General features: G+C 50.8%; 1 protein-coding gene across 1 annotated transcript in view; it reads left to right on the top strand.

The window, feature by feature from the left end:
- SRRM4 (serine/arginine repetitive matrix 4) overlaps positions 1 to 26,983 on the top strand; it is a 39,942-nt gene that overhangs the window by 8,785 nt on the left and 4,174 nt on the right. Inside the window, exons 2-9 of the mRNA XM_068412417.1 lie at positions 9,198 to 9,359; positions 11,297 to 11,380; positions 11,716 to 11,787; positions 13,460 to 13,486; positions 14,201 to 14,251; positions 16,418 to 16,516; positions 17,487 to 17,649; positions 26,017 to 26,354. Coding sequence (XP_068268518.1) covers positions 9,198 to 9,359; positions 11,297 to 11,380; positions 11,716 to 11,787; positions 13,460 to 13,486; positions 14,201 to 14,251; positions 16,418 to 16,516; positions 17,487 to 17,649; positions 26,017 to 26,354 — 996 coding nt within the window. The remainder of the gene's footprint in view (positions 1 to 9,197; positions 9,360 to 11,296; positions 11,381 to 11,715; positions 11,788 to 13,459; positions 13,487 to 14,200; positions 14,252 to 16,417; positions 16,517 to 17,486; positions 17,650 to 26,016; positions 26,355 to 26,983) is intronic.

Here is a 26,983-nt window from a genome sequence, read left to right on the forward strand (position 1 = left end):
CCAGAGGGAGATGCTTGGGGATGCTCCCGCATCCTCGACAAGAGCGTCCCTCTGTGTCTTATTTTCCCCATGTCCCATGAGGATAATCCCACTGCTCAAAGGTTGCTCCTTGTTCCCGCTGCGTTTCCTAGCTCTTTCCATCCCCTGGACTGGTGGCTTTGCTATCCCAGCCCACAGGACGGATTTGCCGCATCGTTAGCTGCTTCACCTTCCTAATTTAGACGAGCACCAGACCCGCGTGGTCCCCCCTGCTCTGTGCAGGAACAGCCCCACTGCCAAGCAGAACTGAACCAAACCCGAGCATCCCTCATCTTCCCATCCCCGGCAAAGCCACCTTGCTTTCCCCTTTCTCCTTGGTGGCTGTCATCTCCTCAGGGACGTACTTAGCCAAGTCGGGGCTTGGTGTCACGTTGTTTCCGGCAAACTACCGGGCAGAGCGCTTGTTTTCAGAGATCGTACAGAGCAGAAATCCCTGCACTTCATCTCCAGCTGCAATTACCGAAGCCAAGTCGATGCGGTTGATGGTAATAGGATGGTAACACTGTCTGAATTTGTATTTAATGCTGATTCCAAGGGTCTATAATTTTCATCAGCACCACATGACTTTTTATAGAACAGAAAAATGTGAGAGCAGTTAATGAGCTGTAATTCTGGAGAGCTTCTGCCTTGATTGGGACTAATTATTTTCTTTATAAAAATAATTAACAATCCACACAACCTACGGTGTGAAAGGCATGTGGCATTAATTAAACCGTGCGGTATTTTCAGTGCACCTTTATCTCCCCTTTCCCAGCACACCCCGAGCAGACGGTGGCGTTGCGCTGCAGAAAGCCAAGCTGGGCACGAGCTCACGTTGGGGTGAGGGCTCGTGCAGGGCAAAAAGGGCAGGTCCTGAGCGCAGGGGCTGCATCCAGATCCCACCTCTGCAGCTTCCCAGCTTCTGTGTGTACCATAAAACTCCTCATTTGGGTAGGAAAGGCTGTTTTGGATAGAATAAGGTGATGGTTTGCATGCGTGGGCTGTCCGTGGTGGGTGCAGAGGGAACGCTGAGGATGTCTCTGTGCTTCGGCTGAAGAGCAGCCGGTGGGACCCCGGGGGGAGCAGGGGTCTGTGCCGGGTGCTGTCGCTTGCCGTGGGGCATTGGGATACCCAAAAATTGAGGTGGTCACTCGGCTGAGCCCTTGTTCTCCAGCGCTCTGCGATCCTGGGACGAGGGGAACATGCCCCAGCACCGATAGCGTGCGGCTCTGTGCGTGCTCAGACACGCACTTACATAATATATAATTGTTAACAAGACTAATTCCTCTATTTTTCCAGAGGTATTCTGAGAACTAATGAATATATTTGCATGATCTTTATTTTGTTTATGAATAATTCTGGATTACCAAAAGTGAATAACACCGGGGCTTTGCCGCTCTAGATTGCCTTTCAGCTGAGGATAGAAAAGCATTTTACAAATATTAGTTCAGCCTCACAAATCCCAGCAAGCAATAAAATTATTATTACACCCAATTAAAGATGGATGTGCTGAAAAGTGAAATGATTCTCTCCCAGCCCCTCCTGGCAGGGTCTGCCACAGGGCCCAGGAGCCCAGGGACCTGCCTGCCTCCTCCAAACCATCCCCTTAGGGAGCAGCAAGCCAATAAATATCCTCCCCTTTCTTTTTCGGGATGATTTAAACAATATTCAGAGTTGCAGGATGGTGTGGATGGGTGGGGAAAAGACCTGGGAGCGGAGAGGGAGGTTTCTTTCTGGCTCTGACCCCCAAACAGCCCTGGGCGCTGCAGCACCGAGCGCCCCGGTGCCCGCTGTATGGCAGGGGTGGCATGGCCACACTGACCTCTCCCTCCTTGGAGTGCACGATGGACACCTCTTCTTCCTGTGGTAATTAAAAAAAAGCAAATTAAGGGAGAAGGAGCAAAAGCTTTGTGTGAGCAGCAAAGGGAGCATTCCTGCTTCAAGTGGATCTTCTCCAGCCATCTTCTCCTTGCTGTCTCCGATGTGCCTTATTACTAATTCATTTTTAAAGTGATCTCTCAGCGCTCCCAGGAGCTCCTGGTAACTGTGTGCTTACAATCCCCTATTTGATTAAAATTTAACGAGCTGTGTTATTGGCAAAGGCACTGCTTCGCTGCCATTCCCCACGCCAAACAGCGTGGGGTGTTGGACAGAGGAGGGAATCGGCGCGTCGCTGAGAGTGCCCGTAATGACCCACCACCGCGGATGTGGCATCCCGTGTCCCTGCTATCCTCAAATCCGCCTCCTCAGACAAATACCCTGCAGGTTCCCATGCCTGTAAAGTAGCCAGTTTTCTCCTCAGTCAGGGAACAGGAAAGGAGGAGCCTTGGCTGTCCCCGGTGCCCGCAAGTGTAGCCGAAAGTGCTGACCTTGCCATGCTGCACCGTGGCACAGCAATCCCGCTGACCACGCTGCAGGTAGGAGCAAAGTGCTTCTGTTCTGGGACATCTTTCAGTTTGTTGTTTTGTTAAAACCCTCCTAAAAGGTGAAGTGTTGTCTCCTGTTGCTCCACAGCTTCCAGCTCCCCGTGTTGTGTTGGGATGTGCCCAGCCACAGCCGCTAGGCTCCCTCCCAGCCCATGGTCCTGCCCTTGGCCTCTGTTGGATTCACCCTGCGCTGCTCGTGGGAGAGCGATTAATGAGAAATTCAAGCTCAGATCCAGGCTTTCCCTAATCACAAGCTCTACAAGGGCTGCTTAGGGTTGTGTCCATGCCTGGCCGTCAGCTCTGCCCTCGTCACTGGGGAGCATTTGCCCCCACGGCTGCTCGGGGCTGCCTGGGGGATGATGGCAGGGAGGGGGTCTGGGAGCACGGATCCGCAGTGAGCCGGGAGGAGAGCAGCCGTGGGGCTGTGGCGGGGTTCAGCGTAAGCTCTCGGCTTTGTCACGAGCATCAGCCTTGGAGAAACCGCAGCAGCAGGAGCCCTTCTGCCCCCAGCACTTGTCACTGCTGAGGGGCCCGAGCACCTGTGAGCACCCGATGCTTTCTGTGGCCCCAGGGAGAGAATAGCTCAGCGGGGAGCTGGGTCCTCCCAGTCCCTCCCCAGACCAGTCCCTGCCACGCCAGGGTCACTCAGGAACCTGGAGTCCCCCAAAACATGGATCGGGGATGTGCGGGATTACTGTGCCATGGTGCAGCATGGCAAGGTCAGCACTTTTGGCTGCACTTGCGGGCACCGGGGACAGCCAAGGCTCCTCCTTTCCTGTTCCCTGACTGAGGAGAAAACTGGCTCCTTTACAGGCATGGGAACCTGCAGGGTATTTGTCTGAGGAGGCGGATTTGAGGATAGCAGAGGCACAGGATTGTCCCCCTGAGAGCAATCCCGGCCTGGCAGTGTGCAGGTGCTGACGGGCACAAAGCACCGCAGGGACCTCCGAGCCGGTAGCGTGGGAGGCACAAGATGCTGTAGAAACCGCTCGAGACGGGGCAGCGGTCCAGGCTTCCTTTAGCAGCGATACGCCTGCATGCCACGTTCCCCGGGTTTATCTCCGCTGTCGCTGGCAGGCGGTCGGTGGAGGCATCCCACATTGCTGGCAGCGAGGGAAGGTGATGCCGAGCCCTGCAAGGTGGGCGAGAAGAGGGATGGGGAGTGCTCCTGGGGCAAAGGAGACCCAGCCATGCGGAGCAGGGAGAGGCTGTGCTCACCCTTGTGCCTGACCCTACCCAAGACAGACAGTTCCCAGGAGCATCGCTTTGGCCCGTGGAGTTTTACGCTGTGCCAGGGCCGCCTGTGCCATGCTGCGCAGCGGGAGCCATCGCAGCTGGTGTCCGGGACGGAGCCCTCCCTTCGTATCCCTGAAGCATCTGGCACTGTCCCTGCGCCGCTACCGAGGCCTTTTCCAGCAGGGAAGCTCCTCTGTTCTCATTCAACCATGCATAGCAAATCAACTGCTGGGAAAGAAAGAGCCAAGCTGCTTTTTTTTGGCCTGGGATGTGCTAAGAGCGGTGTTAAATGTTGGTGGAGTTCAAGAAGTCAAAGCATCCAGGCTTGCGGCAGGACACGGGGTTCCTGGGAGCAGGAGGGGGAGGCGAGCCACGGCTGGCAAAAACGGGACGAAAACTGTGTGTTACAGAATTGTATTTCTCTTCTGTGTTTAAACTGCCTCGAGAAAACCACGCGCTTTGCTGCAGCTGGTGCCTCTGCTGATGCACGGAAAAAATCGCAGGGAGAAGATTAAAACTGAACTGGCTTGGAGTCGGTGCAATCAGGGAAAATGTCTCGGTGATTTGCTGTTATAATTTTCAATAACAAACTGCAGGGCTCCTGCCGCACTATTAATAACGGTTTGAATGAGGTGGGGAATGAACCTGCCGTGGGGTGTTTGTGTGTGTGTTTGTGGGAAGCACTTACAATTTATCCCATCTCCTAATTTTGAAGAGGTATTTTTAGTGCCTGTTTCAAAGAGCTTTACATAAACATATCTGCTGGAGTTTTTGCTTGGAAATGTCTTTACAACCTTCTTTCCTGCCCCCTTCTTCTCCTGGGACAAAGGAAAGGTTTGACCATTTTCTTTTTCAATCAGATGAGCAGAGCCAGAGAGTGAGAGAGAAAATAAAAGGGTCATTTTGCCAGCACCAAAAGGCTTCGCAGCCCAAAGTGGTGGATTTTAGAAATGCCACGAGCAGCTCAGCCCACCCTCACTGGGGCCAAGAGCCCAGGGCAGAGGCGCATCGGAGGTGGCCGTGGCAGAGAGCTGCGGGAGAGCAGCGACACTGACCTGCCACCTACCACCAAAACCTCCAGGTGAGGAAAGGAGAGGGAAGATGAGGTGTTCGATCATGTGTCCATGCACTTTTTGCGTGTAACTCAGGAGGAGGGTGAAAGCATCCCTGGTGTGAGGGGCTGTGGGCGCAGGAGTTTCTCCCGCTTCCCCTTGGGGCGATGCACCTGCCTCGGATGCCCGTGTCCTTTCACGGGCTGATGTTCCCAGTCCCCAGGTGAGGCATCCGTCATCAGTTTAATGCCAGGGAAACATTCACAACTAATAGGCTCATCAGAGATGCCTCAACCTTTTTTGTTTTCGGGGCTCCGGTTGGCTGGAGCCGCTCCTACCTTTTCACCGGAGGCTGTAGAGATGATGGGAACACGGAGCCAGCCAGGGCTGAAAAGGGCAAGGTAGGGAAGTTTCCATATTGACTTCCCAAGTACTCTGTCCTGAGCTTGGAAATGCTGTCGGTGCAGGGCTGCCAAGCGCAGCCAGTGCTCGGGGTCTCCAGCGTGCGCAGGCGTGCGGCCAGGTGCCCTGTGGCACCATGTCCCCGCTCGGGCTGGGCATCCAGCACCCAGCCCAGCTGCATGTGCAAAGTAAAATAAATGATACAAAAGGCTGGGTTAGCATGAGCCAGCCCCGGTGTGCTTATGCTGCTGCTTGCAAAGCAGCTGAAAAGGGCAGAGGGGCTGCAGCAAGGCCACCAAGGGCTGGGACTGCTGGAGCCCATCCTGCAGAGGTGAGGGACGATGCTGCTGCAGGTGGGGAGATGGGCTGGTGACAGGGTCTGGCAGCTGGAAGGTCACTGGGAAGGCAATTTTCCTGATTTTCTGTCCTCTTGAGATGAGGAGATAAGTTACTGCAGGGAAAAAGGATGATTGATGAAAGCTTTGTGTCAGGAGACTGGGGCAGAGGAGCTCGGCTGGGACATGGGAGCCTGCGGGCAGGGGAGGGCAGTTGCCGGCCCCGGCAGCGCTGAGACGCCAGCACGCAGGGATTTCAAGTGCTCACCAAACCTATACTGACTGTGTGTCACTGCAGGGCCGGGGGGGACAGGTGTCGCCGGGCTCAGCTCCCGGTGAAGCGTGCATCACCAAGGGCCACATTTCATGGCCTGATGAGATGGCACTTGGCCATGGCATGGAGCGCAGCGGCCCGGGATGGAGGAACGGGGGTGGTTTGTGGGTTAGCTCTGCTCCCTGCGGCAACAAATACCCCGTGCCTTTGTGAAGGGTGCCAGGATCAGGGGGCAGGAAGGGCAGTGCAATCTCGTGGGGGCTCATGGGGGGGAAAATTGCCCTGTGGCTGGGCTGGTTCAAGCCCCCAGTACTCACCCATGGGGCTCACCCACAGCTCTGGAGGCCACAGCAGGTCTTTAACAACTTCCAGGAGGGGTCTTTACTGAGCCCAGCACATCTCGAGGGCTTGCAAATGCCCTGTGGGGCCTCCCCGCTCTTGCATTTTCCTTGGCCTCTGCAGAGAAGTGGCTTTATCCTGCCATCCGTGTGCACGGCCACCTCGGGCTCAGTACGACACTCGGTGCAAAATCCTCCCACTGAGCCCATCGACCCTCTCGACCCTTCCCCAGCAAACAGGGATGTCCAGTCCCAAAGGGAACCGTTGCGGGGCTAACTGGCCTCCGTGGTGCCACCACAAACTGGGGGTGACATGCCAGCCCCCCGGGGAAGGGCGGCAGGGTGGCACCAGCCCGGCGATGGGGCTCTGCCAGCACCTGGGAGCCCAGGGGGATTCAGAAACGCGACGTGCCGTTGGGAAAGGCTGATGGGAAACGGTTCAGGCAGTTTGCAAAAACAAACAGGGACCCCCCACCTCGCAGCCGCCCTGCTGTTGCCCACCCTGTTCTCCTTCAAACGGCCATAGTGTTTTATGGTGGTTTCACCCCCTTTCAAATAAGGAATATTTGGGTTCTTTCCCACCAGTGACCTTTTCTGCATCATTTCTATCAGGGTAGCAATAGGTCGTTTCCCTCTGCTGTCAACACATTCTGTTCGGGAAGGAAAATGGGAGAGCCCAAATCTGATACCAAAATGTGGAGATGGGCTGGCACGAAAGAAAGGAAGAAAAAAAGAAAAGCGAGTGCAAGCAATGGTGTAATGGAAATGGAGAAGCTTGGAGGGTGGGCAAAACAGCTGGGCAGCTGCCTTGTCCTGGCCCGGCTGCCCACGGCCAGGAGCGCATCCTTAGGGACAAACACGCGACCCGTACGTTGGCTGTGGTCCTCACCCTGAGCCCAACGCAGCGTTGTCCTCCGGCAGGGCAAACCCTGGGCACCCTTCCTGCCTCCTCCTCCTCCTCCTGCCCGCTCCCATCTCCGTGGGCAGCATGAGCCCCGCACTTCGCCCCAGGCGTCCTCGCTGCCCTCCTGGCACCGGCTCCAGCAAACCTCCCGCAGAGGCTTTCTGCTTCCTGCTGCAGGGGAAGGTGTGATAATCCTCTGCTTTGAGGCCCTGGTAATCGTTCACACCAAACCGCAAGCACTTTTATATCAGTCATGAAAGACACAAAAGACAACAACAAAAATATGTTTTTATATAGATACTCGATCAATGTCTACAGAGCTTAACACAAGGGATTACCAGCCAGTTTAGAGCGTTAGTGACTCTCAGCACTCATCAGAGGAGAACAGTTGGCTGAATTGATGCCAGCTTTTGATGGAATTGGAGAATAATTATTTCCATCGATAATTGCTTCCAAGCCCAGAAGAAAAGGTTCCTAGCATGGTGCAGGACAGGAGTCCTCGGTTGCCTGAAGGCCAATATGTTTTAACCCCAGGACCTGAAAATCCCATTAGTGGGAGTGGGGGCCGGGGTGAGAGGGACATCACCCGCCGTGCCCGGGTCCCTCCTGCAAGGCAGCGGTGCCCCGTGCTGCCAGCGCGGGGAGGAACCCCCCCGCCTCTGCTGCTGGAACTCATCCAGCCCAGACTTTGCACAGGTCATTAATTTGGGGACGTTTTTAATGGATCCTAATGACTGAGCCTCAGAAGGCTGTTCTTAAAAGGGGTTCAGGAAAGGCGACAAGCTAATTAGTTCGCACAAAGAAAGCGATTAAGCCTGTAGCTTCCCGGATGGTTAAAAATAACATAGGTGTTGGGAAGTGACTGGGGGATTTTATTACAGAGTAATAGATTTTGAAAGGCAGAGGGACCATCACCTCCTGCACGGCCTGGGCCAGAAAGATTTCACCCAGCCTCTCCCCATTGACCCCTGTCGCTTGTATTTGGCTGAGGCACATCCTTAAACATTCTGGCATCACAAGACGGGCTCCAGGAAAGAGTCAGCTATTAGAGAAAGTGGAAGTTTGTTGAGAGAGAAAACACAGGTGGAAAGAGAGGGGTGACCCTTCTTCTGCAGGTGCTCCTGTGCCAACTCCAGCCCCAAAAAGTGTTGTTCATGGCCGGGGCCGGCAGCAGGACGTTCCCTGGGGCATGCAAGCCTCTGGCCATGCCTAACGTGCCATTTTAGCTTCACATTGCACTTCAACCACCCTCTCAGCCCCATTTAACCCCCAAGATGTGCAGCATGCACCTGGCCCCAGCCACTTGTTCCTATTGCCACAGCCCATGTGTGATGCTCTCTGCAGCCAAAGCACCCTCCTGGCATCCCTGAGCCCCTGTGGCTGCGGGGCTGGCGGGGGGACATCCCAGCCTCCCCCTGCTCCAGGGAGGAGGCTTCAGCATGCTGCTTTCCAAAGGGAGGAGGTAGGTCGGGTGGCAGATGCAGCAGTGGGACCTTGCAGAGTTGACCTGGGGACAGCTAAACCCCAAAGCAGCACCCACAGCCCCTTCCTGAGATTGGCTTCAAAATGTTAATGGGAAGAAATGGGGACACTTTCTCTGCCAGCCGAGTCCAGCCCACCATGGGTACCACCACACAGCCAGGCCAGGCTTGGACCTGCCAATGCTTGCTTTATTTATTTGAATAATGCCCTGGATAACACCAAAAACATAGTGCTCTTGAGGGGGCCCCTGCCAGGTGTGGTTTATGGCTTTCCATTAATCTTTCTGTTCTTTGAAATAAACATCTGCGGGGCCTGGAAACCTATTTACCTTCCTCCCAAGTGTCTGAGCTCAGGCTTGTTTGGGTTTGTTGTCTCCATTTGGCTTCATTTCTCCATCTGAGCTTGCCCTGCCCAAGCCCTGGTATTTCTTGGTGTTTCTTGGAGACCTCTCACCTCAGGCTGTCCCTGCCCTGGCTCTGCTACTCAGCAACTCTCATGATCTCCCCAGAGCTCTTGCAGGCACCTGCCTGGCCCAGGTGGTTCCCCTTAGCTCTGCTGGGCTCTCCCAGGTTCTCCAGTTTGGGCTTTCAGCAGGACCAGGTGTGTTTACTGGCCCAGCACCCTATTTGTAGGAGTGGGGAGCATCAGCACAGGTCCTACCTGTGGAAAGGAAAGGGGATTCCTCAGTGTGTGGGGAGCCTTCAGCAAATGAGCCCAGATATAAGGACAGCTCTTCACTGCTCGCTCTCTCCCGTCCCAGCTGCCTGCCATACCCTGCAGAGGACAGACGTCCTGAAAAGCTGAGTGGCCGTGCAGTCAGGGAGGCTTCCACCACCAATGGCTGTGCGAAAGGGAAGGAGAGACGAGGCCATGGTCACCGCAGGTCACGCAGGTAGGAGCCGGGGCTGCGAGCGGGGTCACCCCGAAGCGGGGGGATGGCAGAGGAGGCGTCTGTGACTGTTCACCCAGCCCCAACCCCTCTGGGGCTCTGTGAGAGCTGGGGACGGGTTAAATGACCGTGTGAGTGTACAGCTAATTTATGCAATTGCATGAAATCCCTGTGTGAGTTCGCATCTGTAGTTCACTGCCGCTCCACGTCTTGCTCGTACAAGTAATCCTGGCTGGCAGACAGGCAACCTGCCAGCACCCCCATGTGCTACCAGGTCTGTGGGGTACCCCTGGCTGGGCACCACTCTCAGCAATTCCTCTCTCCCCATGCCCAGATCAGACCAGCAGCACTGGCTTCATTAGGACACAGCTTCGTTATCAGTTCATCATTAGCCTCTGATGGACTTGAGAGGGGAAAAATGAATTGAACACTGTAAATGAAGCAGCTGGGCTCTCTGAGCGCTGCCTGCTGAACTGTCTCTGGGATTAAAGCCTCTGTGTTTGGTTAATGATGCTGGAAAGAAAGAGCAAGAAAGCACACTTCATATCTTCAGATTTCAGGCTAACCAGCATAATAATCTAAAGTGTATTTTTAATTAGACTTTGATTACAATTGCGGAGAAACAATTAAAATTGGATCAGCGCAGGGAGAAAGCTGCTACATCAAAGACAAAAGGCTTTGTCTTGGGAGAGGGAGAAGGGCTCTACAGAAACCGCCTGTGTCCCCACGGCACAGTCAGAGGTTTGTCCCCGCTCTCCCTTGGCCATAGCAGTGCCTGGCTCTGGCCCTGGGCGAGGGGGACTGAGATGTACCCAGACCTGGGGAGCCCAAATCTGTGCTAGGACAAAGCACGTGGGAGCTGGGGTTGAGATGGTCCCTGGTCTGGGCCAGACCTTTAGGGTGTCTTTGGGCAGATGTCTGAGCTTGATGACAACGAGCTGTCTTGGAAAACGCCCTTCTTCTACCCTAATGCAGAGGAAAGACCTACTAAGCCCAAGGTGTGCCATGTCTCCTAGCAGTGCTGCTGCTGGTCGGTGAAATCCTTGGGAGGAGAAAGAGAGTGAGGAGGAGTATTTGGGCACTCCTCGGGGCCACGGTGTGGTTGCACCTCGATTTACTGCACCAGAAGCGCTCGCCACTCAGTTATTCACAGTTCACAACCGAAGCATGGGGATCTGCAGACAGATCTGGGGATCCACAGGCTGATTTGGGGATTAACCTGAGGATCCACAGGCCACCACTGTCCTTGAGCGTTTGCTTTGGTTAATGAGTAGCCACAGAGTATCTGCCATATTTTCAGCCCAGTACTCTGAATTAATTTAACCATGGTATTTGCTGTTCATCAAAACATAATGCAATTCAGCGTTGTATGTTTAAAAAAGAACTTAATTTACAGGAGTTTTTTTTTCTCAGGGTATAACAACTGTGTAAGAGATGCATATCTCATTAAATTACCATAGCATCTCAATAAATATATATATTTCTAATCAATTGCTGTTTAACATATGTCAAGTCTTTTATTACAGTTAGATGCATCTGGTTGCAATAATTATTGCATGCAAATTAAATGCCAATTAATTATTTAAAGCATATTTACAAAGAGCAACTAAACCTATAAATCTGTTACAGAGTCGTTAACCTCAGCAAACATGTTTTAAATAATCAGCCGGCGTCACCACAGCGTACAGTAGCTGTCTCATTATGTCTTCATTAAACCCATGGAGGAGACACTTCATTTAAACTGTGACCAAATTATTCGTTAGAGGGTAATTAGGTGCTCGCCTGCACCCCAGGTCCACTGTGGAAACGGATCTCTCTGCCCTGGATGTCCCTGAGTGGGGATGGTGGCAAAGGAGGGGGAGCAGCCCCATGCGAGCTGATTCAGACAGTGCTTTTATTTGTATTATTTTAATTTTGTTGTTGTTTTTCCCCCTCCTCAGCCCCTCGTGTGACGAGGAGCGTGCGCCGCCGCCCGCCCGCGGGAAGAAGAAGAAGAAGAAATCGGGCCGCAAGAAGCGCAGGAGGTGAGGGCAGCCATGGCGGCGTGTGGGGCGGGAGGGGACGGGGTGCCCTCGGCTGCCTGAGGGGGAGAAGCCAGTGTAAGATGGCGGCTGGACACCCCATGGGGAGGGGCTGGGGGGTCTCCACGGGCCCACGGAGGTGCTGCCATTTTCTCGCCCTCCTCTCAGGGCAGCAGAGGCCAGGCTGGGCTCACCCCACAGCCCATCACGGGGGTCCCCAGCAGCCCCTGGCCCCTCTCCACCCCGGGGTGATGCCGTTGGTGGTGGGGTAAGGGTTGGGGTGGCCAGGGAGGGCTGTGGGGAGCCCTGTGGTCCCTAACGCCCTTCTGCCTCCTCAGGTCTCCCTCCTACAGCCTCTCGCCTGTGAAAAAGAAGAAGAAGAAAAGCTCCAAAAAGCGAAAAAGAAACAGGTATTTTTCACCTGAAAATGTAAATCCCCGCCAGCAGCGGCTGTTGGGGGGGTTTGGACAAGGGGTGAAAGACATTACTGGTGTTGGGCAGCTGGCTGAGCCCAGGGCCAGGAGGCAGAGAAGCATCAAACCCCTGACTATTAATAATGGCCGCCCAGAAGGCAGGGCCTCACTGCGGGGTGAAAGCTGGGCAGCCGAGGGGGGCATGAAATGGGGTGCACAGCAGGGCAAACAGATAAACATGAGCTATCGGGGTGTGGGGAAGAGGCAGATGGGCCAAGTCAGCGCGAGGTCTGCAGAGCCTCCGCCTGCTGTCCTTGCTGTCCTGTCTCACATGGCTCCCATCCTCTGGGATGCCAACGGGATCAGCGCTCAGGACTTCTGATGGTCCCTTTCCTTCTCCCCCAGCCTGCAGAAAGTGTCAACCTTTGGACCAGGAAAAGGCTCAGACCAGCTCCCCGCATCCACATCTCGGTCCTCCCTCCCAGCCTTGGGCGACTGCCTCCATGTTGCCCTTCTGAAGCCCATTTTTAATTTAAAGAGCACAATTAAATTTTAAAATTGCAAATATTTCACTGTTTTCTCTCAACCGTTAAACTAACATTTGAAGAGAACAGTGGATGCCATGTCCCTTGGAAAGTTCATGTATTTATAATATATTGAACCAAAGAGAGAAGTTACCAAAAATTGATAAAAAGGTGAAAAGTTGAGCTTGAAGCTTAAAGAAGAGGGAAGAAGAGAGACAAGGATATAGAAACTCCTTTAAAATACTTCCTTCCCCAGGAGGGATTCTTATGCTCTTTTATGGATGCCATCTCCTGACGGAAGTCCTGGGTCAGATGCTCCTTGGCTTTGAACCTTTAGTACCCGTTTATGCCCCTGCAAGCCAAGGACAAGCTGTGGCTGCTCCCAGAAAGTAGCGTGACAAACCATTAAGCATTAGTGACCAATGGAGGTTGTTTTCAGACACCTGGTAGCACTTCGACTACAGCTCCCAACTGACCTTGCCACAGGCAATCTCACGGCCCCTCTAGGCAGGACTTCAGGCCATTTCTTCTGCAGGATGTTGTGCTCCAAGCTGAGATGAGACACAGCGGGATATGCAGTGTACTGGGGCCAGGCCTTGCTGCAAGAAGTGTCCTCCATGCTCCCAGGGTTTTCTACAAGGACCACCAGCACAGTGGCTCCTGTGTCATCCCAGGGATGCTCCAGGAGGCAAGATGGAGGCATGACAGTGGTTTGGCTGTGAGGCTGATCTGGAGTTATAAAGAAATTATTTTTCCTTTGACTGCTACTTTGTCCTTCATACAGAAAACCAGGGACTGGACTCATGTCTGCCCCCTCAAACTAAATGCAGTGCAAGACTGGAGGCAGTAGTAGAGAAAAGGGACCCACCAGGGACAGGGGGATGTATCTGATCTCTGTAGACTTGTTATCCCGAGGATAACTATTCTCAATTATTTATAGATTGTGCTAGTCACTTCTACCACACCAGCATTTCTCAGCTACCCACTTGCCAGCTGGCTAAAAGAGCGAGGGCCATTCTGCCCAGCTGGTACATGAGGTCTTCTCACAGTGCTCACTCTAATGCTGGGCCTAAACACCTTGTCTCTGATTCAAATTTCCAGTTTTGTGAGACCCTGTATTCAATGTACGTATTTGTGTCTTGCAGGTTATCTTCAAAGAAGAGAAGACACAGGTAAGAGTTGAGCAAGTGTGGCTGGTCCCTTAGAAATGAGTTTAATGGTCTCCTCAAGATCTCAAAAGGTTGATGTTTACTGGTTGCGGGCAGAAGATACTTTTCTTGTGTGTCTCCTTGTGGGATCCCCTTGGCCCCCCCATTCCCTGTGGGTCTGGGGCTACCCTCTCCCTTTTCAGCCTTATGCATTCCTCAAACCTCACAGGAATCAGGTCTCCAGCCCAACCTGTGCAATCAAGCATGTAACTGGAAAAGACCTCTTGGTATAACCTAGCCCCTGGCAACCTCATCCATGTTGCATCCATCCTGCATCTTGAGTCTTCATTTCTCTTACGGTTTAATTTGCAAACAGTATGGCATCCCCCAGCAGTGCCCACCTTGGAAACATTCAGAGTCAGTGGTTTTCCAGGTGTGTACTGGAAGAACTCTCCTGATCCCAGTATGTGTGTGTACAGTATCAAGAAGTATTTGTCTTCTCTATGTGAAAATGCAAAGCCACACGGATGGCTGATCCCTTTGAGGATCCTTTTTGGCCAAGCCCACGAGCCAGATTTGTCAGCAGGCACTCAGACCCCCTGTGCTGTGACAGAGTTGTTAATCCCTTTCATTTTTTATTGCACGCTCTTGAGCAATCTAGCTGTAACATTGACAAGTGATTGTGCAGCTTTTTATCAGATGAGAAATCTCTGAATTAATTAGCCATTTCTTATTTAGTTCTTCAAGCCCCAAAAGTAAGAGAAAGGAAGAAAGAAAACACAAAAAACAGTAAGTAGCGATTCATGGTGTTCCCTGCACTGCCTGCGCAGAGCTGTGGGGCTAGGAAGTGCTTGATGTCGTGGGTCCCCTGGAGCTAACACCGGCTGCACAGCCCTAAGCAATCATCAGGATTATTTTGCAGCTAAAACCAGCAGTTCTGGTTTTGCTGGAACAGAAAAGGGTTTGTTAGAGGCTGGAGATGTTTCCTCTCCCTCTCTTTTGTGCCACCTCATTCAGTACTTTGTATCTCACAAGGATGTGAAGTGTCTTGTTCATCCACTGGTGAGCAGAGACTCAGCTTTTCTGATGAGGGCAGCATGAGAACTCAAATCTGTGGAGCACAGTGCCCAAAGGGCAGGCTGGCACACCCGTACTGAGAAGGGCTCTAGCTCCTCCTTGTTTGCTGCTCTTGGAGGTTACAATAGGGGCTAGTCATTATATATGGTACCACCAAATATCTGAATGGGAGCAGAAGGCAATGGCGATTAGGGAAGAGAAGAGATTGTTTGGAGGTGATAGAGGTGGTAAAAATCTGGGGTTGAGGTTCCCATCTGCCCTGGAGTGTTAGTAGGGCACAATCCTTATCCTTTGGGGCACACAGTCAAGGGGCATAAAAGGTGGTTCCTCAGGGCTGGAAGGAAGGCCTGTAAGTCTTCTCTGTTTTTCACTTCCTTCTGTCTTCTGGGAATTGCAACTTGTGGCTTCTCACCTGCTTTCAGAGCAAGGAAACTGTTCTGGGCTGGACCCTGGGCACCAAACCCCCAGTTGGCTCTGCTGGGGCTTGGGATACCCTGCTAGAGATGGAAACTGGGCTACCAGATGGGAAATTTCTGGTTTGTTTGGTATTAATAGGACCTGCACTTTCATTCTTCCCAACAGCCACTTTTTTCCCCCAAACTGGGCTGCTATGCACCCAGAAGTCTCAGTGGCAAAACCAAGGCTTCCAAGGTTATTGGTAAGGGCAGGCATCTCCCCAACCCACATAGCACTGGCCAGCATGCAGCAGCCTAACACGGTGGTTAAACCAAAGATCAGATGCCTCGCTGGAGTGCACTGACGTGAGCGAACGAGAGCTGCTGGAATTGCTCTCTAGGGATAAACCAGCCAGGGTGTTTTAGCCTTCATCTTTCAGCTCACAAATCAGAGCTGAGCCACTCCTGGTTTCTGCAAACCTTCTTATTGCTCCCAAGCGTGGATCAGATAGATCCCATGAGCCAACTCGGATCAGGGTTTTTGTATAATCACGCTGCTTTGGCTTATCTTTGTGTTGAGAAACTGGTTATCTAAATCACACAGGACCGGTTTTTCCTCCTGCAGAAAGGGAAAACTCTGATGCAGAGGGTGAAGAGCAAACGTGGGGATTTTCACACAAATCCACCTTTGAGGGAGAGATGTTCAGTGTTGCTGATTTCAGCTGTATGAAAATAACGGAGGATCCCAAAACAGGGACATTTTTTAAAATTTAATCAAAGGGTGTGAAAAGCATCAGTGAAAACAGCCAGGTGGAGTTCAAGCAATTGCCCTGGAGGTTGCCCTTTTGTCTTAAAGGAGATGCTGTTCTCAAGGAATTGATTTGCTGAGTTTTTATAGTAGCAAATTGCTAAATGCTGTCCAGGCAGCTTGCATTAGTGCTGTCAGTGACTGGTGCAGTGTGGCCATGAAACGAGGCTGTTCCCACCAGCTAACCCACCGTCAGCTTTGCCTGCTGGCACAGCGATGCCAGCCTGAGCAGTTACACTACCAGATCTAAAACAACTGCCAGGGTGGGCAACGATGAGAGGGAATGGGCACAGAAGGTGACAGGTAGCCTGCCACCCACATCACCCCGCTGTCTCCATGTGGGACTTCAGCTGTTGGCATGGGCAACGATGGCCCTTCAGTAATAGGGCCAGGTAGTCCATCAGTAATAGCCTGAATGGTGCAAAGAGCAGCAGGGCACTGAGCCTGGGTCCCTGCACTTGGTTTGCTGGTAACTGTCCTGTGGCCCTGTCAGAAAAGGGAGCAGCAGTGAGTGGACACCTATAAGAAGCCAGGTAAAATGGTCCTGCCCCTCAAGCAGGAACCGTGCACAGGGCAGGCTGCAGTTAGGGAAGCTGTACTTTATATGGCAACCGTAAGAGCTGCATCCCCCCAGTCTGCAAGCCTAACGGTGCTTTTCCTCTCTGCTTCCTAAAGCTCTCGCGGGCGCACCCGGAAATCTCATCAGCATCGCCACCGCCACTGCCACTCTCGCTCAGAGAGCTCCGACTCCCACTCCCCCAGCTGCCGAAGCAGGTAACGTCACCGCTCCCTGAGCTGGTGTGCTCAAGGACGTGATTGCAATAGCCTGTGTGACCCACAAACTCTCTGTGCAGAGCCACATCCCATTCTGGGAGCAGCTATGTCACATACTGGCAGTTGAGCTTCTTGTGGTCTTGGCTTGAGGGTTTTGGCTCAAGGAGCAGTGGCTGCAGCTTTTTGGTCCAGCAGTCATTTCTAATCCCCGTGGCTGACTATCAGCCCATGACAGCTGATTCTAGCCTAGTCTCCCTTCCTCAGCCCAAGGGCTCTGTACTGCTGATGTCCCAGGAAACCCTCAAACTTGGTCTTAGCAATGGAAATATATTTGCCCGTGGCATTCTATAGCCACTGTCTTTGACCTGATTAAAATCTCAGTCCTGTGGATGACAGATGCATCCTGAGGCCAGCTAAGTGGATGCTGGTGCTAGATTTGGAATCACTGCAATAGCAAGTCACATAGTTTATACACATCATGAGTTCATGTTTCATGTTTTCTGAAAGCACTTGACTTTTTGAACAAACCACCCCCACTCTCCCACTTTGCTCATCCTAACTCTGGGAATTTTCTCATGAAAAGCTGATGATCAGTGGGGGGAGGAATGCAATCGGTAGTTGGAGGGGTGTTCATGCCAGAGCAGAGCGTGTCTTCTTTTGGAGGTGTATTGCCACAGGGATGTTCAAGACTATGCGAAAGTATGGTTTGCCTTGAGCCACCATAAAATGATTAATTGGAGCTGAAATTTGAGGTTAAGGTCCAAAGCCTGGATGCAAATTGTTTTTTAAAAAAGTTGAAAAGGAAAACACGCCTTTTCTCTCCATCATGACTCCACAGAGCAGTCATGTGGAAGACCTTCTCCCACACGCAATGGCCTAGCACAGAGCTGTCAAGGGTTTGTACAGAGCTGGTAATGGGCACTACTGCAATACCGAGGAATAACGGTTTGGCTGTTCATGTCTTCTGGAGGCACAGAGCCAGGTCTCGGGAGGAAAGGCGTAAAACACGGCAAAGACACTCCCGGCACCATTCAAAGATCACGGCAAAGCGAAGCTCCTCTGCAGAGGTTCAGGCCAGCCAAAAAGCCAGCCAAACCCTCCCGTTCTACAGCTTCCTGTCTCCTAAGGAAGTAGTAAGTATTACACACTGTGCTTCTTTACTTGAACTAGCCACAGGAATCTGGGCAAGAAATCTGATATGAAATTTTTATAACTCAATTATAGCAATGTTAGACAAAGTTGGTTAAAACTGTATTACTTATTAATGGTGCTGTTCTCCAAGGTATTTAAAGTCATTCCTTCAGCACTTTCACACCAAGGGTGGGGCTGGAGAGGGGAAAAATTTGCAAAGGCTCTAGCCTATGAATAATGAATTGAGGGCATTTATCAAAAAAAGTGGCCTCCAGCAATGATATTTTACAGGGAAGTGTATGTTATGCAGTCTTTGCTCAGCTGGATGTGAACTTCATTCACTGGTCTTCATGTCCAAAAGTTTAGTCCTTCAGGGGAAGAAAGACAATCAAACGTATATAAAAGGAACATTTACATGTAATGAGTTGGTGGTTATTGGCAGGGGATGTTTTCTGACTATCAGGATCCTTCTAGGATCACTGTTGCTCCGGACTGACAAGCCCAGGGGCCAGATTCAGAACTTAGGAGCAGCTCTCATTGATGCTAATGGGAACTGCATGTGCAGCAGAGGGTAAAAATCAGGCTCAGTGCCTTGGGATGTTTTTCCATATACATGGAAAGAGATGATATAATACATGCCTTAGAATTGAGGGAGCAAGAGGTGGAGGGTAATATTAGATACAGACTGATATGAAGTCTTCCTTTTCCATGGCACGTTTCCCCTTTGTTCCCAGCAGCTGCAAAGCAGAGGTGCGATGCTCTTTGATCATGGTGTTAGTATCTGGTAGGGGTTCTGGAGATGAAATGCTACATAGGAGCCAGGGTAGTGCAGAACCTGATATTCACGTGTGTGGATGTGTAGTGTCAGAGGTGTCTTGAGTACAGTGTCCTCCAAGTGCCAAAGTAGTACATAACGGGGAACTGATTTTTCTCCTTCAGGCCCAGTCATCAATCGGAAATAGCTCAGCCACACGCAGTAGCTATGTCAGATATAGGATAGATAATGCCAGCAAGGGGAGAGGCTTTACCCACTCACCCACACAGACAGCGTTGCGATCAAAATACACCGCGATTACACGTGGGTGCAGGCAGGCACAAGCTGTCTCTCAACAGCACAGATATGTATATTTGCTCTCGTTATGTACATCTCCTGTGTGTGTAGCGCACGTGAGTCACTGCGGATAAAACCATGTAAGGTAGAGTGTGAGCAGCAGAACCTGCACGCCACGCTCAGACGTGTGCATGCCCATGCAAGGAAAGAACAACAAGCTCTGAGGCTTTTATTGCCCCAAGCCTGGCGTGTTGCCCTCTGTCAACTTGGGAAGGTAGGAATGAGTTCAGAGCTCCTCCCAAAAAGCAACCTGCCAAAGCCCCATATTTTACATAAATGTTTTCAAGTCTAAGCGTGGTTTGTAATTGGTACTAGGTTTCCTCTCTCTGGAGCCAGGCTCCAAGAGTCCTGTGAGGCCGACTGCCAGCTGTTCTGTTCCCTGAGCAAGAGTGAACTCTAATTTAAAATTGTAAAAGCTTTAAAATGAGATAAACTCAAGCATGCTGCACTCCCCTTTCCACTTGCTTCACTCGGGGTAAATGAGCACACAAGCTGCAGGGCAGGGAAAATCAGAGCTTTGTAGTTACAGATGCAGGGGATGGATGTAAAGCAAAAGTCGTCAGGCCCCTGCTGTATCCTTTCTATTAAGGGTTAATAACACAGACAAATATTTCTATGACTAAAAGGCATCAGTACCTTTAATATGCAACCCACCAGTGTCCTTTTGTTCCCAAAAAGAAGTACGCTTTCTTGGGGCATCATTCAAGAGCATGTTTAAGCACTTGTTTAAATTGAAGCCCCTGGTTAAGTGCTGCCCCTGAAATTTTTCTGAATAAGGTCATTAAATATCATGTACTCAAAACTGGCAAGGGAAAAATGCAATGGGACCTTTTAGTCTCATTTATTAACGACTATACACAACTCTGCTGTGTCTCCTTTTTGTGAGTTAAATGGTCGCTCTATAAATAAGCTTAGTTCTGTCAAAATCTACTATGAGAGCAGCCTGGATGTGTTATGAAATGAAAATGTGCTCTTGCAGAAAATGTCCATCACTTACCAAAAATAAATTACTGGAAACGAACAGATTTTGTGGAAAATTCCAGAACTGGGATTCAAAAATGCCATGTTTCAGTACTGTGGGGGGCTGGTGTGTCACACTCCCTGCCCTTCCCTCTGGCCTGGGCTTCCAACCCAAACCATCCTTACCTGGGGAGATGCATTGCCGTATCTCCAGAGGAAAGGGATTGTCCAGGGAGGATCCCAACATGCAGGCGAGACCCAGAGAGACAATACAGAAACCCCCATGAAGTAATGCTATAGCATTTCCAAATCAAAGGTTTTGCTTTTTAAGTCAATTTTCATCTTATAGCCTTTCTCTTCTGAAAAGTTTAAAGTATTTTGTGGTAAATTCTGCCATTCCCCTCCCCCCTCGTTTGTTTTCCTTCCTTTCTGCTGGAATAGCCACACTTTCTAACTAGGTCTACCTGTAATTTATGAGGCATAAAACCTACAAAAGAATGTCCTGCCCATGCATCTGCCTTGCTGATTCTTTCCCTCTTGCCTTTATGCGTAAGTTGATGCACGCACACGCACGCACATGTGCAGAAACACCCCAGAGCTCCCTGCTGCTTTCCTTTTTGGCAGTGAATTTCCACGTTTCTCCCTCTCGTTTTCCCTTTAATCCCACGCAGCTGCAATAGCTGCCTGTTGAGAACAGGATTGTGGGTCTGTGCCTCAGCACGCAGAGAACCTGTGGGTAATGTGCAGCATCTATTTTTGAACAGAATATCCCCCTAACCTGCTGCAGACAGTTTCTTCCACACCATACAGATGTATTACGTGCCACTGTGCTTTTGTTTGAGCAGTGCAATATAAATACCTGCGGGGTATGGATCTAATTGCCTTTGTTGTACCCGATGAAGATAACTGCACGCTGCATACGCTTTCCTTGCCAGGGCCTTTACTTCCACTGAAACTCGTTTACAATGTCACAAAATTAGCACAGGCTTGAGCCAGATTTTCAGCAAGGCTCAGTGGGGTACGGTTGGTCCAAATGATGCTGTTTGTGCTCACGTGTCTGCAGAAAGGTAGAAGTGAGGAGATGCTGTGCAGGGGCTGGGATGGTGTTTGCAGGAAGGAATCTTGTAGTAGATCTGCATGTTGGATTGCTGTTGCTTTCTGGTTTCTAGCCTGGGCTGTGGTTTACATAGGAAAAGCTATTCTTTTAACTGTTAGGCAGCACGTTTCTGATGACAAACAGGGCCCTTGAAGAGCAGAAATGTAAAGCCTTCCATAAATATGGAAGTTGTTCTCTTTTTGCTTTTCCTTTTCTCCCCTGCCAGTCAGGGGACTGAGGTTACCCCTGGTTATTCTCCGGTGAATTCGCAGCTAGGTGCTGGGACAGCGGGGAACCCAGCAGCCCGGGGTGAGGGAGGGCTGTGCCGTGCACCAGGCACCAGAGGAGGTGGTGGAAGGCAAACCCTTACTCCAAAGCAATGCCAGGCTGGCCCAAGTCGAGCTGGGGACACCCTGGCCTGTGTCCTGCCACACTGGCTGCACCCCAGCAGGCTGAAAAGATCTTTGTGAAGGAACAAACCTTTGCCTGGCATTCTCAGGAGTTTACCCCCAGCAATGGATCTGTGAGCCAGGCCGCGCAGCAGTGTTGCCATCCAGCCCCAAATCACCCAAGCTCTGACCTTGCAGGGACAGTTGTGTCATTGCCTCCATGCTCCTGCACTTAGCTTAGCCCTTGGGGTAGAAAAAGCCTCACCCTGAACTCTCCATCTAGAAAAAAAAAAAAAAAAGGATATTTCCCATTTGATATTCCTTGAGTCGGGGATTCATAATTGTGCAAAAAGGGGTTATATTGTATTCCTACAGCACTGCTATTTTTTTGAACTCCCTTAATAAGAGGTTGGCTTTTCAGCTGGAGCAAATCCTCAGCAGAGGTGAGCCCATTTCCCCCAGGCGAAGGCCTCCCCCCGGCCCCCTGCTCTGGAAGATGGAGGTACCCCAGAGCAGACACAGCCCTTCTCAGCAGGTGCTGCTCCCATCACCTCCTCGGCAGCTGTCTGCCAGGCCCTCGCCGGGGTCATTGAGACAAGTTTTTTTTTTATTCCTTTCATTATTACAATGCACAGAAAAAGAGAGAAAGGGAGACATTATGCACCTCTGAAAAAGGAAGTAATTCCACTTTGAAGTGAGTTGCAGAACAAGAGAAAAAAGAACCCAAGAAAGAAATCCTCCAGCTATCAGTGAGGCTGTGCCACGCTGCTCGTCGATGGGTCTCAGTCCCCTTATGGCTGAGAAAATATACAGTCATCCCCTGCCTCAGGGCTGTTTGCAGCACAGTAAATGGACTCGTTCGGTTTAATTGGCAGATGAGCAGTGATTGCATTTTTGTAACCTGTTAGGCTGCACTGCCTCTTGGTCTAGGATTGCACTCAGAGTGAGTCTGGAGTATGAGTGAGGGCCTCATTTGTACTCTCCCTTCATCTTTATTAAATAATGATTTGAAACAAAAAAAATCCAATAAGTATATGTCTTGGGTTCCCTTGAGGGCAGCAATAGGTCCCCTGCTGAAAGCTGGAGGAAGCAAAGTTCACTGAGATTATTTAATTACTTATTAGAGAGGGGGGAAAAATACAAATGTTCACATAGAGAAAATTAGATTCATGACAGAGCAGACTCTTTAAGGCACCCTAGAAAAATAAAAAGCCATTAGAATTCAACTGAGCTCCGCAGAGTGTGTTCAGACGGGGTGCTTGGTTTCCATCTTGTGTGGCTGCTGTGCCTTTCAGAAGCAGTAAAATGGGACCAGAAGCAACGCCAAGGTCATCAGATGGGGAATTTGTCTCTGAGCAGACGGATGAGTCAAACATCTTGAGACTTGTCCTGGCTCTTGCCACAGGTCAGAAAACTCCCCCAGAGCCTGCATGAAGCTACTGGCTACAGCCTGGTGCTTTGAGGTGGTGGGGCTGGGAAGCTGCTGTCCCTCCCCTTGGCACCTGCCTTGCCCAGGCCAGACCCTCCAGCCCTCACAAGGGCTGTGGGCTCCATATGTCACTGATTTCCACACGTTGCCTCTTCCCAGAGTGCTGCTACCACAGCTGTTGAGCTGCAGAGGAGCTTGTCGATCCCCCATCAGTTGACAGATTTTTGTGACGTGCTGACAGCAGTTGCTACTTTGAAGGCAGACTTCAGCAAAGGCAAAGCAAAGAGCGTGCATCCCAGGTCCCAGCGGCAGCCTGAAAAGCTGCTGTAGAAACGCCAAGAAACTGCTGTATTTCTTGGCAGAAATAAAGGCCTTTTGGTTTAGACGGGGAGGGAACAGAAGTGAGGTGTTTGCATGTGCAATGCTGGGGTCAGTGTCCCTTGGAGCAGCCCTTTCCCGCTTCTGTAGCCAGGGAGTACCTCACATGGTGTTTTTATGCCTGTAAATGAAAGGTGATCAAAAGCTGGTTGTCCCTGGGTAGGGTTCAGATCTACTGCAAACCATAACCTATCTTTTAGAAAAAATCTAGTGCCATATTTGAAAGCACAATCATGTATCTTCTGGGATGGGGCTGCGGAGAGCACAGTGGTTCATAGCAAGGAGGCCAGTTCTGTCGGGGCTCTGGATGTGGCATCAGGGTTTTGGGAAGAATTGGAGAAAAACAGAGGAGAGCTGGATACGTGGCTCTCATGCTCCTTTGATATTCTAATTTCTCCTGGAGTAAACAAGGACGGGTAGAGAAGTGCTAGAGCTGAGAAGTAGCAAGGAGCAGCACCAGATGCTGAAATGAGGATTTGCAGTGTGTGTCTCTGCTCATTCCTAGTTGGGAACATTTGGGAGATGTTTCTGCTCTGTCTGGGGCTTCTGTGTTGAAGGTGCAAGTTGGCTAGAGGAGAAGGATCGCTTCATTTTCCACGTCTGCTGCTGGAGCTCCCCATGCCTCCAAGTTAGGACTAAGAATGGCTTAGAAATTAATATGGGGTGGGGATGGAGGGGTCCCCACCTCCAGTATGGATTTGCTGGGATGAATGAATTCCTGTCCCTCTGTCCCTTATCTCAGAAGCAGTAATGCCCCTCTCTCTGGCAACATAGGCAGTACTTGAAGATCCTCCAACTCCAGGTGTTTTCAGAGTGTGAGGATGCTGCGGGTAGTCTGTGTGCGTTGGTAGCTCTGCTCTCGTTTCAGTCGCTGCTGGTTCAGCACGTGCGTCTGAGTCAGCCGTCCCCGTTCGCACCTCTTGAACTAGGCTGAGAGCAACCTCCCCCAGGGACACTGAACAGATGCCACGGGCAGGAGGGTGGATGTAAAGGCACCATCTGATGGGATGAGGGAGCTCCGTGTAAAAAGTGATACAGGCTGGGTCTGTAGCGCCACTGCGGATGAGAAAGAGCCCTGTCCCCACACCAGCCAGTCCAGGGCTAAGCTCTCCAAAGGGACTGTCCCTGTCCCCGCTGTGTGACAACTGATCCCTGAGATATCACCAACGTTGCAATGTGGTTTCCTCAGCTCAGAATGCCCCAGATTGGTGAGGGCATGGCCCAGGTCCCCAGTGTGGAGGGCATTACGTGCCCCAGAGCATGGCGTGAGGACATGTGCAGGTGTTTGAGGGAGCACGGCTTGCTGGGATCGCGATGGAGGACTAGCCTGAGCGGGGGGGAACCAAACGTGTATGTGTCCATGCTCTAAGGACCCTGGACCAAACCTTATGGGTGGGAATGAGGAGAGCAGAGCACGAGTGAGAGAGGAGGAGGCCACATGAGAGCGCAGACGTGCTGGGCCCGCGCTTGGCCCTATTCTCACCCCACTGCAAGGGCAGACGGTAGCACTGACGTAGCCTCGCTCCTAGTGCTGGTGCATTCCTGGACTGGCTCAGGCACGTGCCAGTGGAGTTAAAACCAAACTATAAAATACTGAAATGATGTAAATCCCCTTGGTGGTGCTCAGGGCCCCAGACAACAGCCCTGCCCAGGGCAGCCACTGTGGGTTTGGGGTCCTTGCTGACCCCGTTGGGTTTAGCAACCCACCGAAACCCAGCCAGGGTATGGCTGAACCCCCGTGCAGAGGCTGGCCGGAGCAGGGCTGTTGTCCCCTTCCCCACAGGTCTCCAGCGCAGCACAGGAGGGATATTTTTCCTCCTCTACTTTATTTTTTTTTTCACTTCTTCCCTCTCGTGAGTTCCCTTTGTCACTTCCATGAAAGCCAAGGGGATTTAGTGCAAGCTGCGACTTTTCAGCACAAGCAATCAGCCTCCAGGAATGGGCTGGACGGCCTAATTTCAAGCAGAAGGAAAAAAAAATGAATAATAAGTGAGACAAGCAGCCAAAAAGCAGTCATGACATTTGCGTAGAGGAGGCGAGCGAACAGTTGGCAGTGTGGATTGAAGAGAGGGTTTATGTTTTTTTCATGTGATTTGAGACTCTAATGATGGACTTATGTTGCCCGCTCTTCCTTTTTTCTTACACCTTACCTACTAAAGGAGGAGTTCTTGATGGGTAAGTGGATGCTATCCGCAAGACACCAGGGAATTTATTAGAGGTCACTCGAGCGCATTAGCTATATCTTCTTCAGGGGGAAAAAAAGCACACAAAGAAATATCTGTATACCTTTTATTTCCAGAGGGAGTTTTCTTTTTTCCCTCCCCCTCCTTTTTTTTTAATCTTTTTTTCTTTTTTTTTTTGTTTCAAAGTGCTAAGCTTGTTTATTTGCCACTTTTTACTTTGTACAGAAGCCCTTAATTTGATTTGATTTTTCTTTGCTTATTTTAGTGACATTCATTCAGCCTCCTTATTAAGAAAGCTTAAAAAATTCACTCATTTAAGATTTTGTTTTGTTTTTGTTTTCTTTCCAAGGACTATGTAGGGGCTTTATATATATATATTCCCATTTCTTTTTTTTTTTCCTCTCCCCCTCTTTAAGATTAAATAAGGGCTTTGTCTTCTGTTACACCTTTTTATTTAGTTAGTTATTTTGATTCTTTAGTTGCCCGTTTATGTTGTTGAACTCTTTTGTTTAACACGAATCGCATGCTGATACTCTTTGCATGATCTCTAAATCTTCCCATTATCATAGCAGGGGGAAAAGAAGTTTCTTCTTACTGTGGATTTCTTTCAGGGATATGTGCTTTTGTTTTCTTCTCCTCTTTCTTCTTTTTCTTTCTTTCTTTCTTACTTTATTTCTTTCCTTTGCTTTTGTTTCAGTGCATCATGATGGTAAAATTTCTGGGTTTATTTAAAAAAAAAAAAAAAAAGGCAAAGTAAAACCAAAAACAACCCCCCCCCAAAAAAACCCGTTCAAACAATGCCAAATGGCTTTTTTGCTTTCAGATCTCTCAGTCAGGGTCTTCTGCTGACCTCTTTACCAAAACAGACAGCCCACCTGGCAACCTAGCCAGCCAGAACGGAGAGTATCATGAATATGACTCAGGAAACGATACTTCCTCCCCTCCCTCCACTCAAACGAGCTCATCCAGGTCAAAGGAAAGCCAGGAGAAAAGAAGTCTAGTCCATGATGGCTTTGGCCATGCCTTCTCGTCCGGGAAGCCCAAACTGGCCAACAGCGATAACAGCTCTGATTCAGGAAATTCCTTCACCAGTTGCTTTTCCCAGACCAAGGGAACAGCTTTGGAAAATCTGTCTCCAGATGCCCAGGGACAAGACCGCAGGTCAGTGATTACCGGTAGCTGCTGCTGGCAGCCAAATACCTGGTACGTTGTTGCTCTGTATCTCCCGCCTGCTTGCCGGTTGCAGTGGTGAGCTGGCAGGGAGGTTTTTGTGGTCTGAAGGCAGTTAGATATAAATCAGACCCACGGTCTTGCCAGTCTGGAGTCCACAACCCAGAGATGACCAATAGCGTAGCCCGAGGAGGAAGCTGAAAACCCAGCCATCACACCCCTGGGCATTGCCTGTGCCGGCTCTGCTGGCATTAACGTGGCTAATGCAGGATTTGGCCCTAGGTGCAGCCATGTCCTGAACACAGCCCTGCTCAGCTGGACGTGACCATGTCAAAGAACAGAGTTGCTGGCCCTTCTGGGCAAAAGGAAAGGTGCATGAGGGCATTGCAGTGCTAATTCTCCCCCTCCATTTACTGTGGGGAAGGAGAGGGGGTTCATTTTCACTAAAACCATTACGGGCTGTTCTTTCACCTGTCCAATGAGCCAAATCCAGCCTGCCTCTTCCCAGCTCATTCAGGACTGATCCTGGGTGACAAGATAGTGTCTTCTGTAGGTGGGGAGCACCGGGAGGGACAGGTGCCTCAGTGGCTGTGGGATAACACAGCAACATCTGTGTGTGC

The sequence above is a fragment of the Nyctibius grandis genome, chromosome 14, assembly GCF_013368605.1.
Source record: "Nyctibius grandis isolate bNycGra1 chromosome 14, bNycGra1.pri, whole genome shotgun sequence".
In the NCBI taxonomy this organism is placed as follows: domain Eukaryota; kingdom Metazoa; phylum Chordata; class Aves; order Nyctibiiformes; family Nyctibiidae; genus Nyctibius; species Nyctibius grandis.